The sequence below is a fragment of the Curcuma longa genome, chromosome 11 (genome assembly GCF_044706935.1).
Source record: "Curcuma longa cultivar G26 ecotype Majalengka, Jawa Barat chromosome 11, ITB_CL_G26_1.1, whole genome shotgun sequence".
NCBI lineage: Eukaryota > Viridiplantae > Streptophyta > Magnoliopsida > Zingiberales > Zingiberaceae > Curcuma > Curcuma longa.
In genome coordinates this window covers 24,487,658-24,504,708 of record NC_133871.1, presented here as the reverse complement: position 1 = coordinate 24,504,708, position 17,051 = coordinate 24,487,658, and the positions used below count along the sequence as shown (strand labels likewise).

General features: G+C 34.0%; 1 protein-coding gene across 1 annotated transcript; it reads right to left on the bottom strand.

Annotated features, from left to right (window-relative positions):
- Positions 1 to 6,614: 6,614 nt before the first annotated feature.
- Positions 6,615 to 16,426, bottom strand: LOC141838082 (aminopeptidase M1). Its single transcript, XM_074725474.1, has 19 exons — positions 16,104 to 16,426; positions 15,885 to 16,030; positions 15,649 to 15,751; positions 15,074 to 15,260; positions 14,903 to 14,996; positions 14,612 to 14,765; positions 14,169 to 14,273; positions 13,951 to 14,067; positions 12,441 to 12,554; positions 10,245 to 10,427; positions 9,800 to 10,085; positions 9,607 to 9,728; positions 9,411 to 9,508; positions 8,418 to 8,595; positions 8,228 to 8,342; positions 8,080 to 8,147; positions 7,884 to 7,961; positions 7,062 to 7,139; positions 6,615 to 6,976 (listed from the first exon to the last, which is right to left on the bottom strand). Exons 1-19 carry the CDS (start codon positions 16,335 to 16,337, stop codon positions 6,794 to 6,796), a joined length of 2,643 nt encoding a protein of 880 aa, XP_074581575.1. The 5' UTR covers positions 16,338 to 16,426; the 3' UTR covers positions 6,615 to 6,793.
- Between the last annotated feature and the right edge of the window lie 625 nt (positions 16,427 to 17,051).

Sequence of the window (17,051 nt, the reverse complement as noted above, 5' to 3'; positions counted from 1 at the left end):
CGCAAAGAAGGGTAGGTTGTCGGGAAAGGTTTTATGTGATATCTGTGGCTGGAATTTGATCTGCGTTGTAGGGTTTGTCGTCGGACGTTTGCTATTTTTCGTTATAAATGTGTACGTTTGGATTTGGTTTTGTTTTGTTTTGTTTTGTTGTGGTCCCCACCTCAACACTTGCTCCGCTGCATATGACGGTGCCGCTATGGCAAATATTTAAATGCAAAGATTTGACATAAATGAATTTAAAAATTTATAAAAATGCGAATAAATAAGAATCCTTATGAAATGTAAAATAACTTCTTTTATTAATCTGTTTGGTCCATCAAATCTAACTAATTTTTGTTTAGCTCAGCAAAGTTTTAAAATTCATGGTTATTTATTATTGTTTAATAAAAATGAGTGGGATGCTATTTTGATAAATTAGATAAAAAAGAATATTTTTTTAGTTTTTAATTTTCTAAAATTAAGAAAAAATATTATAAAATATAAAAAATGATTAAAAAACTGATAATAGAAAATAACGAATAATTCCAAAATCAAACAAAGCCTTGGGGAAAAAAACCTAACAAATATTAATTGGGTGTCCAAATTAAAATAGGGAAAAGCATAACTGTATGCTCGTCCGCCCTTGTTTAAGTGCCGGAATTTTATCAGTCGTCGGATCGACGATCTGCGGTTGCATTTGCTTTAAATTGTGAAAGTTAAAATCCGACGGTCGAACAGATCGTCCTCATTGAACCTGCAAGCATAATGTTCTCTAGGAGAACTGCATATTGACTTGTATACGGAGGAGGGGGAAAAACTTTTATTTGCAGAACCATTTAATTGTGTAGCTGGAGCATTTAATATCTACTCCTTGTGCTCATAGATTTCCTAGTGATATGATTAATCTTAAATTAAAATGTTGGCAAAACTTCTTGAGTGTTTGTAGTATATGTTGTTTATCATTGAATAATAGTAAGGGCAGACAAAACTGACTTGTTTGATGGATTGATTGAGTAGGCACATTTTCTCTCATAAAGATTGGCAAACTATTGTATCCAATTTAGGATTAAACCTATTCAACATATTAACTCTAATAACTCTTGACACTTATTCTAACACATGCATACATGCTCTTGCCTATTTGCAATTAAATGTTGAGGATGGTTATTGCGCTATATTTCATGGAAACAAGTATATTCAGTTATACTTAATTGTTGGAGAAATATGCAGGTGGTCATTGGGTGTAATAATGTATGAAATGCTTGTTGGTTATCCTCCATTCTACTCTGATGATCCAATAACTACTTACCAAAAGGTTAAATCTGGCTAAACTCATGACTACTACGGCTATTTTTCTGATAAAATTTATCATTATAATCTGTTAGGATGATAGAATTACGTCTGCTTCTGAATTGTCATATAATTTGCTGATGAGCCTGCCTGTCTTAGGACCTTATAGGTTCTCTGTAATATTGTCATCCTTTAACTCTGCTCTCTTAGATGTTGTCTTCTAGATTGTAGCTTTTAGATGTTTAATGATCTTAGTTATTGTAATGATCTCCCACTGTCCAGTTTCTGATTTTTTTAACTGTACTTTTAGATTGTGCATTGGCGAAATCAACTCAAATTTCCAAAAGATTCAAAATTGTCTCCTGAAGCAAAGGATCTTATTTGTAGATTATTATGTGATGTTGAGCACAGGCTTGGCAGTGGAGGGGCAGATCAAATAAAGGTAAACTTCAAATGTTAAAAATTTATAAAAGAATATCTTGCTGAGCCTTATTTATTTATTTTGAATTTTGTTTAACTGCTTCTTTCCAGGCTCATCCTTGGTTCAAAGATGTTGTTTGGGATAAACTTTATGAAATGGATGCAGCATTTAAACCTGAAGTTAATGGTGACTTGGATACTCAAAACTTCTTGAAGCTTGATGAAGTAGGTCTTCCTTTATGTCCTTCACGATTCTTGTTTTCTTTACAATTCTCTCTCTAATCTTTTGCTTCTAGAATAATCGCTATTCTTATTTTGCTTGTGAAAAGTGGCTAGCTTCCTACTTAAACATCACAATCGAAACTTCACGAATGCCATTAATCCACATGAGTCTGAACAACCACAAAGAATACTAGAAATTTATGACAACCACAACCAAATTAGAAAATCAGAAACTCTTGCACATTGTATTTCATCATACTCAACCAAAATAATCACCTCTCAGGCCATAAAGACTAAAGAAATATACTTCTCAAACTGTGACTAAAGTTATGTATTTGTCAAATTTGAATTGGAAACTTGATACATGTGGCCAGTGTTACTTGTGTATCAGGCTTACATTGTACACTTAATATTCTTTTGGAAATTTTCGATTCTCACTCTTTTACAGTGTCATCTATATCAATAAAATATTTGCTAACCAATCAGTAGAGAGTAACCAATCAACATAAGTCGATAAATGTATTATTTGAAGATGTGCCTGATGAATTGGCTTATGTACTGATTTGTTGTGGTTCACTTTGAGCTGAAAAGAGAACTTGAAGTACTCAATCTACTAGTCATAAATATACAAGATGCATGCTTTGACATGTTAGGGGCACTTTAGCAACTTTTGCCTTCATGCAACCAAAAGTAACTAAAGCTTTGTGCCTAGCCCGTTATTATCTTTTGAAAGCACATTTGGCCTCTTTGCGCTGGACTAAATTTTTTCATGCATGATATTCCTTTCTACTACTTGCTAACTAATTAACATGTTTAGGGTTTAGGGTTTGAGTTTTTCCCACACTCGTGTTGTGAACATACCAACTTATTATTGTGTGAACATAACTTTGGTGCAGAAATTGCTAAATCCTCAGGATTTCAGTTTTGTCGAATACATACAAGAACTTCGATGCCGTCAATGGGATGCAGCCTATGTTTTGGAAAACCTAGTTCTTGGCTTTATTGTCAACAAATACTATCATTTTTTCCTCATCATATGCTGAAAATTTGCACCTTTTTTGTTTCACCTTTCTTAGAATTTTTAAACTGATAATCATCATTTTGAAAAGGGATATGTAAGGAAGCATATCTGAGAATGACTTTGAGAGGAAAAATAGAATTGATCTAATTAATATTATTTTTCATACCTAAATGTTTCCTTTCCTAGAAAAAGTAATAAAAATACCTAGTTGTGTAAGTCTGAATGAAATGAAATGAAAAGCAGTGATTCCTTTCTCAGTTAGCTTGTATCCATGTATGTACCTGTGGTGCCATACTATTCTAGAAGTCATCAGAAAGACGTTTTAGATATAATGCTGTTCAACTCTGTTTTGATAAATTTATCTTATTAAATTTTTTTACTAATTTGCAAAATCAACAACTAGATTTCTATTCATTGTGTTCATCTTTGTAATACTCGTTTTCTGCTGAGTTTAAGATTACCACACATTTGTAGTATTTGAAGGATACTAGACTTTTGTTTAACTTAGTAAATTTACTTTTTATTAATATTTTGATTTAATTTGGTTTTCTCATTAGAGCAACTTAACTGAGGTTAAGATTGGTTTCAGTATTATCATCAAGAGTGAAATTAATGGCTAATCTTGAAAATATTTTTGATGGTATTATGATGCAAAGAACTCAATAGTCTTCTACGAGCCAAAATGGCTAGCTAATAAGCTTTGGGACTTAATTTAAATACAGATCGACAAATCTATTTATTACTTCTTTATATTTTTAAAATAATTTCTTATATGGGTGACAAATTTATTACGTGTTTTAAAAATTTTTATTTTAACACATACTGTTTGAAAGAATAACAAAGCTATTAAGCAAATACAAAATTCATCTAAAATTGTTGATATACCATTCCAGAAATATATGATAGATTTGTTAAAAATTATTGTACAATGGATTAGCGATAGTTCTGTGGTTAATTAAATAACGTACTTGTGAGGTATTGACTGGAATTAATCTTAATAGAATCGATAACGTCTGGAGTAAATTAGATTAATATAAACTTTCAGGACTGATTTGAAAATCGTAAGAAAAATAAACGTGCAATGGACCAAATTGTGAAATAGTAAGCTTCACGCACAAGTATGTAGTATTATAAGTCAACCAGAACTGGATTACTGAGAAAAAAATGGCGATCGGTCTTCGCATCAACGCTGCCGCCCAAAAGCTCCCCTTCTTCAAGAATCTCTTCGACGATCTCGGTCTTCGCAGGAAGCCAATCACTCCTGTCGATCATCAACTGTCGTTGCCACCGTCGGCGATGGATCCAGAGAGCTTAACCCCTGAGCAACCGGAAAGCACAGCAAAACAAGCAGCGGCTACTAAGGATGTAGAGCAGTCGCCGGAACCGCCGAGCTCCGAAGAACTGACGGAAGACTCCCAGGAGCAACTCGGCCTGATGCTGGCGGCGGTGGGCGTGTGTGTGACGATCTTCAACAGCGTCCTGCAGGCGAAGGACCAACGGGAGCACCCGCTCTTCGAGCCCCTCGTCGCTTCCATCGTTATGGGATTCTTCTCCAGCATCATCGGCTTCTTCTATGCTCTGTTTAAGAAGAAGGAAGGAAGCGGGCGCAGGCAGCCTGCGGCGGTGGAGAGGGTTAAGTTTAAGTGGCTGATAGCCGGGTGGGTGTTCACCGTCATCGCCTTCGTCCTCTGGGTTTCGCTTTACCTCACGTTGAAATCTCTGTGGAAGGTTTCATTGGGCATCGTCATCGGATCTGTGTCTTTGGTCGCCTTCTTTTGGGCGCCATGAAGCAAGAAGACGGTAAATTGTGTTCGCTGTGGAAGGTTTTATTGGGCATCGTCGTCGGATCTGTGTCTTTGGTCCCCTTCTTTCGGCCGCCATGAAGCAAAGAAGACGGTAAATTGTGTTGGTGAATAATAGCGACAGAGTAAATTTCATGTCATTCCTGAAGTTTTCGAATGTTATCTACAGCTTGTAGTCACTGCCATTTTTGAGTCAATAAAATACTGAAAAAAAAATACTGATTCAATTTGCTAGTCCATAGGTTATCTATGGATAAGTATGATACGCTTGTATTGCACAATTCATCATGAATATCATGTGTATATTATTTTTTTTTAACTTAAATATTATACTTTAATCTTGAATCTTATATTTTTTAAAAGGATGGAATGTGTAGCATAAGATATATAATATATTATTTTCATTTTAACTTCAAATATATCTAGCATCACCACTTAGTCTTCTACATTTAATGGCATCTTCATGTACCCTAGTTATGCTTCCAAACGATATAGCCATTTTTTTTTACTTTTCTATTATGTGAATCTTGAACTTCACTAGCTACCTTAAAAGCTAGCTGTGTGAATCTGACTTGGTCAAGAGTCAACACTTTGAATCGAATGAGACATTTGTCATGTCTCGAGCTAAAGGTCGTGATTATCGCTACATTTTTTTATTAAACAGTTTGCTTCCAAAGCAAACCCGTATGATTTAGAAAAGAAGATGGATTCTTTTCTCTTGAAAAGAAGATTCTAGACATCTTCTAGAGATTTAGAAGTAGATAGACACTCCTCTTTACCCGTGTGAATATGATGGTTACACTTTGTCATCTATTTTATTTGGCAGGCTACCTATTATGAAATGTATTGTGATTGTCTAAGTGAACTAAATCTGACTTTGTCAAGAGTCAACATTCTGAATCGATTAAGACAATGAGTCATCTCTCGAGCTAAAGTTCGTGATTATCCCTTTTTTTTTATTATTAAACAGTTCTCTTCTAGACGTCTTCTAGAGATTTAGAAGTAGATAGACACTCCCCTTTACCCGTACTCGTGTATATATATACGAATGATATAAATATATAATTTGATCCAAACTGTACATAATTTTATTTAAAAAAGAAACAAAAGGCAACTCCAAGATTAATTGTCTGTGCTACGTCACAATGAGTCATAGGTTGACGTAATCCTTGCTGGCATCATATGCATTGTCACTCTCTCCACAATCCAATTTGGACTTGCCTTCTTTATTCTAATCGATTTCCTGCCGACATAGTAGGGGACGGCAAGGAAACGAATCTACCAGAGGAGAAAACAATATCAAGATTTCACCGTAGATGGCTAACTTTTTCCTCGAATTCAGGTACGGAAGAAAAATATGTGTTTTAATTTTTAAACATGTATATTCTTTTTTTTTTAATTTAGCTACATATATTTTTTATTCTAAAAAAATATAATAATTTAAAATTTTTACAGAGTTAGGTCAATTTGTTAATATATATTTTGTTTTCCACTGTCAATTATGTGCTCACCTTCTCCTCCAATTGATCCATCATCTCTCATCTATCAAAGCCGAACCAAATAATAATTCCTGCAATCCTTCCCTTGATTATCTAATAATTAAAGCGATTGACTTTTAAATGTACTTAATTTTGAATTTTGCCATAGATAAATCAGAAAGAAAATTATCTACTTTCAAAATAAAAAAGGGTGCAAAAATTATATTTTCACATCAAGTTTGTTCTATTGAGAGTGCATCCTTAAAAATTTCGATTACTAGAAAAATGAAACAAAAAACATTAGGGCAGACCACAATGGCACCTTTATTATTTTTTTAATTCATCGAAAAAGTTTTTTTTCCTAATGCTGCTTGAGATTAAATTAGGCACTAATTCAAGGCATAAATAAGGACACAATGGTCTGGTTTTTGTCAGCATGTAGAAGAATATGTTGCCCTAAGACACAGTTCAAGCTTATTTTCGGTGTTAATAAACTCAGACAATTTGCTTACGAACACTATCAGAGCATTTTGCAAATAAATTAATCCCACAGGGAAGATGGCGAATGCAACAAGAAGTCTTTAGAACCTGTTTGCTAGCTCCTTTATTGTCTGAGCAAGTGACTCCTCGCTCCTAATGCTCTTGATCCATTTTGCATTGTTTCTAACGCGCTCGATGCTTTGCTTCACTGTTCTAGCAATTGAAGGTTTGGTTCGGCTTGCAAAAAATTCTTCAATTTCGTTGGCTTTCTCATCCGAGGCAAACTAAAGACCAACCACATCGCCATGTTAGTGTAGCAAACATGCATTTCGCCTAAATAAGAAACTTTATAAGAGTTGTAGGAAATACCTGCGATACTGTGTAGCTGATAAAAAGGGTGATTAGAAACCCAGAGCCCCATGTCTTCGAAATGTAATCCCAGTTATCCTGCATTTTAAAAGCAATATCATAACCATTTGCCAAAACCAAACTCTAGAATTATGCAGTGAAATATCCTGTCAAAAAGATGGTACAAACAGCATATTCACTACTGGGTCCTCTTCCAATTAAGGTCATTTAGCTGCATTATTCTAAACACCTATTTTCATTTTACCTATTTTGACCAGTTGATTGCAATTTTACCATAGATGTGAGTTGTTGAAAGTAACCATTGGTAGAAACATAATAACAAACAATCCAGCATATGAATGTAACCATAAATAAGGCAACGATACTTTTCTGCAGGTATACCCTATGTGTTGTAAGTCAACTTGAAATAAGAGACCTGATCGTCATCATGATGATTTCTTCTTGCTGTTCAAAGCAGCTGTTGAATTGTAGTAGATTGAATACATAACAGTTCATTTGCTAAATCCACCGATCTGAGTTTTACAACTTTTCCAGAATGCAATGATAATCTAGTGGTACATTGCCCAAACAAGTCCATTTTTAAAAAAATACACATTACTGCACTTATTTTCCAATAGATTCTTGAGATGTAGACCTAAATTGCACATGCAGAGTAACCTGGTTTAAGCTCTGGAAAAAGTTTCAAATGAACCAGGCCACAATATGCCACATTAGTATTGTATGTTTCAAAAGCATTCTCAAGGCCTGTGTATATGTGGTTACGATCAATTTACTTCATGTTCTTGTGAGGTTAATCTTACTAACAGCTGGTGCAATATGTACCTTTAACCATGTCCAAGCAATTTCACGTCCTTCTATATTTACTCCATAAAGCCCATGAATAGCATCTTGGTTCCGGACCTAAAAACAATATTCAAATAGATTTTAAACAACATAGTAAAGAAGTCGTGGAAAATAACATTATCAAGATTCAAACATAGTAAAGCAAGCAGTTATGAAGAATGAAAATCTAAGTCACCTCCGAAGACAATACGAAGTTTAGAGCATCAAGAATAATGGCAGGATCAGAACTGCATGCTAGAGCACCTATATAAACACAAGTAAAAGATGAAGAAAAAAAAGTCAGCAATAAAAATAATTATTTTCACAAAATGAGATCAACCTACTTAATATACGAGTTTTTTCCTGGCTTAGATCAGTTTCTCTGTAAACTCTAAGAAGAGATTCGTATCCTTTTTTGTTTGAACTGTCGACTGTTTGCATCACAGCAACATAAGCAGCCTACAAAAAGTTTCATAAAATATCAATAGTGAGTACATGAAAATGACATTTGAACATTAATAACCAAACTTGTACCTTTCTTATATCAGGAGGAAGAAGTGACGTATCTCTGTCATCTAAGAAGGCATAAAAACGTCTGACTGCTTCCTTGATAGTAAGATCATGACCCAACTGGGCAAGAGCAGTCAATAGCTCCCCTCTTAACATAGCATCCAAATGGCCTTCATTAATTTTGGAGTCCCAACCTAGCCTCCTGTAGGACGTTATTGAACACTATAATTAATGAAGATGCCAGTGTCACTGGCTTAAGACATTTCTTTCAAGACAAATTGATTATATTCCCTACAGGAGTTACCAATGGAAATACAAAATTTTCAAAAAGAATTAGCAAAATAGGAAATTCTACACACTGACAACACTAATCTTAATTTTCAAAAGTTAAAAAAGACCCCTTTTCAATAATAGGGCCAGAAAGCTAAATAAAAGAAGAGTAGGTCTTGCAAATAATAGTTGTCAGGCTGCAGCAGAAATAAACAGTAAGTTTTTAAATGAATTTGTGATATTTCTGCCAATAATTTTTTGCCTCTTTTCTATAACGATTCTGTTTCAAGATAATGATTAAGCTACTTAAGAAGATATCAGACACAAAATATCAATTTGCAGATATAGCAAAAGTTCTAACTTTATTCCTTCAAATAGGAGTATGTTGGCAATCTACAGGAAGTTTGTGGCATAAATTTTCTGTGATACAATTTCATTGCATCGACAAAGAATAAACAATAGAATATAACAGATTGCAATATCTTTCCAATTAAAAAAATATATTCAAGTTGTATTCTGCAGTTAGATGCAACTGTAAGCATGCATCATGAATTTTAACTACCAGAATAAGCTGAGATGGCAATGAGTCAAAGGTGAACAGTATGTTGTATAGTTACAAGATTGAATTGGTTATACTGGAAGGTGTAAGGGGAAAATGGAGACTGAAGCCAACACCAAATAAAAGATAAGTTATATCATCACAATAGCTGCAAAATAAAGTAACAAAAAAAATGCAAAAATGTATACTCTGCAGGACGCCAGAGAAGCGTGATCAGGAACTGTTTGAGTTCTGCCAGTAACTCTTGGGCCGCATCAGCAGCAATATTAGCAATTTTATAACTAATCTGTTTGGCAGAAAGTAATACATATATTATATAATCAAAAAGGTTGAAGAGAAAATCATCACAGAGAGAGAGAGAGAGAGAGAGAGAGAGGAACACACAGTGATTATCTGAGATAGAAGTGTATATTCATCTTCTTTTGAGAAGGAAGCCAACAAAGACAACAAAGATGACAATGTTTGCTTACAGGCCATAGAAAGGGCAAATGCATCATCCAAAATGCCTGCAATTGACACAAATATTGAGCATTCCATTATCAAACAAAAAGAATGACAAGATCTGACACTCATGTACCGAATCTATCAGTTGGAGAAAGTTGGTTGGCCTCTATTGCAGATCGCAATCCAGCTGCAAGGACATCATCATATTTCACTCTATAGAAGCCCGTTTGATCGACATTGAGTTTGATCCAAAAGCTTCCATTGCTTGTGCTTATTAAATTGGTCAGTTCTGGCACATCCAATTTTTCAGATTTTGTTTTCAGCAGGAACTTCTTTTGAGATGCATAAGAACCACAAGATACTGTAATAGGAACAATCCATTGTCCACTCCCTTCAGAACCACTTGACAGAAACTGTGTCTGTAATAAGAATAAAACTCAAAGTAAATCAAGTCATAAGACAATAAAACTGTGTAGTTAGATATGTAAAATGTGTACAATCTTTTTCTAATGTCCTATCTATTTGAAATGTCAAGAGATTTAAGCTGGCATGTTTTAGTAGGGAGGAAATTTACAAACCTGCTCAAGTTCCAACTTCCCATCATTGATTTTTACATAGACAACAGGATAACCTTTCTGCTTAGTCCAAGATTCCATCAATATCTTTACTGGTTCACCTGATTCCTCTTCAAGGGCAGCCCATAAGTCTTCTGTCTTTGCATTTGACCAGGCAAATTTCTTTATGTAGGAAGCCAATGATCTCTAAAAGAATTAACACATTAGTACTTTACAAAGTTGAGAAAAGAATATTAAAGTTTGATCTCCAAATTGCACAATAAGAGATGGAAAAGGAGACTAAGGAAAATCCTTGTCAGGTAGTAACTGACAAGATAAGGCTACACGGGTTAAATGTCAACACTGTCAAAGAAAGCACCACATAAGGATAAAAAAGGAGCATTTTCACTAGAAGCCACACTTCTGAAGACCTTTTATGTAATACCCTGATGATTTATCCAAAAAACTTCCCAAGCCTGAAATTTGCATGCTTTGTTACATGGGTGCAGCTAAGACTGTAAATGAACCAAACGTTCGTGAACAAGCTTGGTGTTCGGCTTGGTAAGAGCTTATTTATGTTCATTCAATATACATAAGATCAATTAAATAAACAAACTTGAACAACTCGTTAAACTAAATAAACAAGCTTGAGCACATATGTGTTCAGCTCTTTAATGTTCGTGAGCAGCATTCGTGAACAACGTTCGTGAATAATATTTGTGAATCATATTCATTATTAAAACTCTTATCAACATGCTAAATAAAGAAAGAAAGTTTCAAAATGAACAAATAAATTTGTATTATCAAACTCCATAACCAACCAAACAAGCTTAAAATGTAAAAGTTTCAAACAACAAACAAGCTTGAATTGAGAACTCGATAACATCTAAACAAACCAAGTTCAAACCAAGCTTTGAATTAAGCTCAAACTCATAAAAAAGAAACCAAACCAAACTTGAACAATCATTTCAAAAGTTTGGTTTATTTTAGGCTCGGCTCGGCTTGGTTACCTTATCAAACAAGCTTGAACATCATAAAGCTTGGCTTGTTTACAGCCCTAGGTGCCGCAACATGTCAATATATCAAGGTTACTCAATGACAAGATATATCAAACTTCAATAGTATAGCTCTACGTTCTAATTAAAGAAAGTAAATTTTATGTGATGGTTTTTCAATTAATCAGTAGCCACCCACCCACACATAAAGGAGGAGAAATGGCATATAAATTGGTTACTTTCCTACTAACTCAAGCTTTTGGAATAAGTAGCTAATCGATCAATTAACAATAGTAATTAAAGTTGATTTTGTTGTTTTTATTTAGGACATATCCATATGTGACTCAATGAAGGTAAAATTTTGTCCGTTGAGTTTCAATCTTCGATCAAAACAAACCATATTGGTGTATTGTTGTCGTGCCTATAGGTCAACAAGTGATACCGATAGGATCAATGAGCAGAAGGAGATTGGAATAGAGGAAGAGGAGAATGAGAAGTAGAAGAGGAAGGAGGAGCCTCAAGGTTTACCTTGATGCATGCCATCACTACAAGAACAAAGAAGAGCTCACCTCAATTTAAACGAGAGGGATAGAGAATTAGGTTAATGGATAGCAGGTTTATGGTTAATGGTAATGTTAACATGTAACGGGTTGTGTTATTATTTTAAAGTTTCACTTGAGGCTTCAATCTCAACCTCATCTCATTTGGCTATGACCAGTGGTAGGGAAGAAAACCTACTATGGCAAGCAATGAGCAACAATGATCAGCAAACGACAATGAGGAATGAAGTGCTTGAGGTATATATCGTCTCACCAGATTTCATGTCTCAGAGTTGGAACAGTAAATTTTTGTCCATGCTGCCTGACACAACAAAATTTCAACCCTTGATTTCCACAATGATTATAGATGGATAAGCATTGTCCTGAATTTTCGCAATCAAATAGTCAGTGCAGTAACATGCAAGAGAATTGACATGTGGATAGAAACCTATTCAGTCAATAGGAAGAGGATCCACATGGGACAACAAATGATATCACAATTTGAATTACTTACATTCAAAGAAGAGATTTCTACCATATAACGTTTCAATCTTAAACAAGAAAAACGGAAGACTTTAACTATAAAAACTAGTGGTCAAGTAATATGTATAAGAAAAAATAATGAGACAGCATACTTAGTATAAGAAAAAAAACTGAAAAAAAATCAGGAAATGTAAAAGCCAAACCTGGAAGCTTTCAGCACCAAGGTAACTTTGCAGCATCCTAATAACTGAGGCCCCTTTTTTGTAGCTTATAGCATCAAATATCTCCTCAATTTCACTAGCATGATTAATATCTACCTGAGAAATTATAACTTGAGCTAAATTTTTATACAATCTTGTCGCAGCAGCATAATAAAAAAAGAACCTGGCGATCACACTAGACGTAATTGTAATTTGCAAAGCTAGATCATCACACCATGGAAGGATGTCAAAGACTCAAAGTTACTATTATCTTTACATATTGATCTATAGAGAATCAGCAAGTCTAAATAGACATCTGCACCAGTTCTTACCAAGTCCTTGAGAAGTCCTACAGAATATGCATTGCTTCACTAACCACATATACCTATATGCAATCTCATATTTGTTTTTTTTTCTTTAATCAACTCACATAAACCAAGGTAGTTTATTAGTTTTATCTGACTTAATAGCTTTACCAATAGAATGAATGCAAAGTGAATTTGTTTTATCAGAAAGAAGTGAGGGGGAAAAATCATAATTTGTTTAAAAAGGAAAAGGTGTTTAGATCTTGCTTTCTGCGACGCTGCAAAAATATTTGCAAAGAAATGAGCTGTCTCTGCTAAGAAACTGCTGCAGATTTATTTATACCCCCCTGTACAACATTTATGAGCCATTATAGAAACAAATTAACCACCAGTTGATATAAGAGAGCGCAGAGTGTGAAGATTTTACTTCTTGTGGAGGTTGTCAGATTTGGACATCAGCTTTCAAAGTTGTCTGAATGATGTCACCAAATTTGCAGATCAATATTTTAATGCTTTTCATGCAAACATTTAAGTTATGCTTAAAATTTGGTTTTATTTGCATTTGTTGTTTGCTAGGTAAATACTATTTGTTTATGGACTACTTTTTATTAAAGGTGTGAAATTATGTATAACATATTTTATGTATATTAGTATAAAACTGATGCTGAATTATTTTTTGAATAATATTTTAGAGTAATGGATAAGAAGTATACTTGCATATGGTATATGCATGATATGCACTGTACTGTAACTGCATTGATGTCAAATACAAGCATTTTTGAAACCTCACAAACACAAAATTTAAACTATATGATATGATATGTTACTTGAACTAGGATATGAGTAATTGATGTGGGTGTGGATTCAAGTATCTGACAGGGCTGTTGCTAAAAAATTTTAAACTCATTCAATAGGGGTGCCAAGTGACAACTTGAAGTGTTGATGTTGGGATGTTGGTATTTGATGGATGGACTCACAAGAAGGTTGAGTTGTATGGCAAACAAAGTCTAGGTAAAATGGAATCTTTTTTTTGAGTCAATTATTTTTTACATTTGTATCTATCATAAAAATAAATAATGGAAAATTACCTAAAAAAAGCCAAGAGCAGCAAATTCTATAAGTGAATGAATAAAAGTTCGAGCAAACTTCATCCATCCTAGCAATAAGTAAAGCTTGTTGTAAAACTAAGGTTGCAATTAAAAAATTACTTCAATAGCATGTGATTCAGTAAGTGCATCCAGCCTAAGTCCAGCAGTCGTCTCATCAAGAAACTGTGTCCAGACTTTCCATTCAGGAAAAAAAGAATCGGCTGCAAGATAGCTGACCTGTATTCAAAAAGGAGGCATCAAAAAGCAAGATTGTAGTTGTTTCATCACTGGCATAACAAGTCTTCAATTATAAGAAATAAAAGGAAACACTTGAATACCCATGTTGCAAATCCCTCGTTCAGCCATAAGTGAGTCCACCATTCCATTGTTACAAGATTCCCAAACCATTGGTGAGCAAGCTCATGAGCTACAACAACGGCCACCTACAAATTTTCATTTTCTAAGACCTAATATGCAAGTATCAAAAACTTATTATTGGCAAATAGAAAGTAATTGCTTGCCTAAAAGAGAATAATATATATTATGTTTCATAATCCTAAAAGAATATAAGAAAAAAATGAATCAATAGCGGGGCTGTGTAATAATGATGCAAAATCGCATTCTGCTGCATATACTAAAAATATACAGGTCACTCCATGAGCAAATAGGAAATAATTACTTGCATAAAAAAAGAGGGAACCAATTTATAATTACCTTTTGCTTCATAATACTACAAATCTATTAGGAAAGAAAAAAATGTGTGAAAATGCGTAGAAATTACCCTTTGCTTATTTGAGGCTGCAGAGTGGCGATCATCAAACAACAATGCTGTTTCACGATATGTGACCAAACCATAGTTCTCCATAGCTCCAGCAGCAAAGTCAGGAATGGCAACCATATCCAACTTGGGAAGTGGGTATGGCACAGCAAAATAACTGTCAATATTTACTTTATAATATCAAGCAGAGTACTACCCAGAGAAAACAATTTTCAATACAGACAGTACTTAGTGATAAATGGAGCACAAATGAACTAAAATCAAGCACACAGGTTGCAGACTTGTCATCATTACTTTTTATACAAGTCCAATGTCTTCACTGCAACATCTAGTGCAAATTTTCCTTGGCTACTCTTACCAACTTGACAGAATACACGAACCTTTATCCCTATCCACGCATAGTGAATAACATGATTATCAATATGCTTAATCGCAAAATTAAACAGAGTGAAAGCAAGGTCTTACCATCAGACGTTGCAGCTTCCACAAAATCAAACAGACCGATCACTATGGCTACCAGATAACTAGACATTACGGGTGACTCCTGGAAGGAGAGAATCTTAACAGGCCCATCAATTGTTTCCTCCAAAATTGGCATGTTTGATAAAGCTACTAAATCAGATGGAACCTCCAATTTTATTTTGAATGTCGCCTGAAACGCATATGAAGATGCAGCAGAAGTTATAATCATCATGGAGATAGCACAAGCAAGTATGGGTACAGAAAAAAAAAATGAAATCAACTAGGATTATCTCACTTCAAAAAGATCATAGAGGGTTAGTCAAGAGCACTGGAAAAATTGTATCTGTATCTACTATGAATTTTATGACAATCAAATGCTAACACAGCAAGTATTAGATGACAGAACGTTAGTACAAAAAAAATGAAGTTAAAAGGTAAGAGAAAAGTTAATTTAATCTACTGAGATAGTAAAAAAGATTAGAAGTCGAAGGAAACGTTGCAATTTTGGCTTTAGCAATAACTTTGAAAGAATTAAATAAAAACCTAAAACAAAAAAAAGTTGCAACAAAAAGCAGCACCTTAAAAGCCGGCTCATCCCAACAAGGAAAGCATCTGCGAGCATCAGCGGGCTCAAATTGAGTGACAGCCATATTCTTCTTTTCACCATTATACTCGTACACACTAAGAAAAATCAAATCAATCACTATACACCCAGTCACCCAGAAATTTGACACGCACGAAAAAAAAATTCTAGAGAGAGAATGTTATGCGAAAGAAAGGTAATTTCTTGCCTTTAGAAAAACAAATTACTTACCTTCGGTAAAAACCTTTCATTTTATCGTTCAACGTTCCTTGAAAGCCGATCCCCAAAAAACCCTCCCCACTGGGAAGAACATCATCAAATCGAAGCACCAAGATTTCATCTTCCTCCACCAATACAACCTCCGACGGACGGAGATCCTGAGACGACCGAAAATGATCATAAAATACAACTAAAAACATTTAAAAATCAAATCAGACTTTGCAAAATTACCTTAGAGGCACTCGGACTCTTAAAAAGGACGGAACCGCTGTCTATGGAGAGGTCAGCGGCATTAAGGACTAAAAACCTAGTGTCATCGACCACGTCCAGGGCGATCTCGGCGAGGCCAGCGAATGTGCAGGATGAGAGATCGGGCCTAAGGAAGAGATCGTATCGCCTGGGGATGGCGAATTTAGGAAGCCTCGCCTGGGACTTGAAAAGATCGATGCTCTGGCTTGACGCCATCGATAATCACTGGACCTGGAGCTCTTCGCCGCTGGATTTCGAGGTGATTCGCACGCAGACGCCGCCGCCCTGCGTTTAACGAGAGAGGAATCGGATTTAACTTTCAGTGGCGTTTGGTTGGGGGTGTCCAAGGTTATCAAAACAATAATTTTATTTGATTTTAATTAAAAATTTCAAAATAATACAGCATTCATCATCATCCCCTCGAACATTTAATTACCAGGGCCGTCTCAAATTTTTTACGATTTCGAAAATATTTTTTTTTTAATTTTAAAATTAAAATAATAGAAATATATCACCAAACTTAATTAAAATCGAATTAATTGATTTAATTAATTTCAATTTAAATATTTATAAATTTAAAAAAGATAATTTATTTTAAATTTTTAAAAATAAAATTAATAAATTATATTTAATAAGTTAATTAATTATTTTATTAAAATGATTATTCTAACAAATTATTTTATTAATATATATATAAATTTATTTTAAACTTTAAAAAACAAACTTAACTAATTATATTTATTAAATTAACAATTTATTTTATTAAAATAATTATTTTAATGAATTATTTTATTAATATTTATTTTAATTTTTAAAAAATAAAATTAACTAATTATATTTATTAATTTAATAAATTATTTTATTAAAATAATTATTTTAATGAATCATTTTATTAAAAAATATATATTTATTTTAAATTTAAAAAATTAT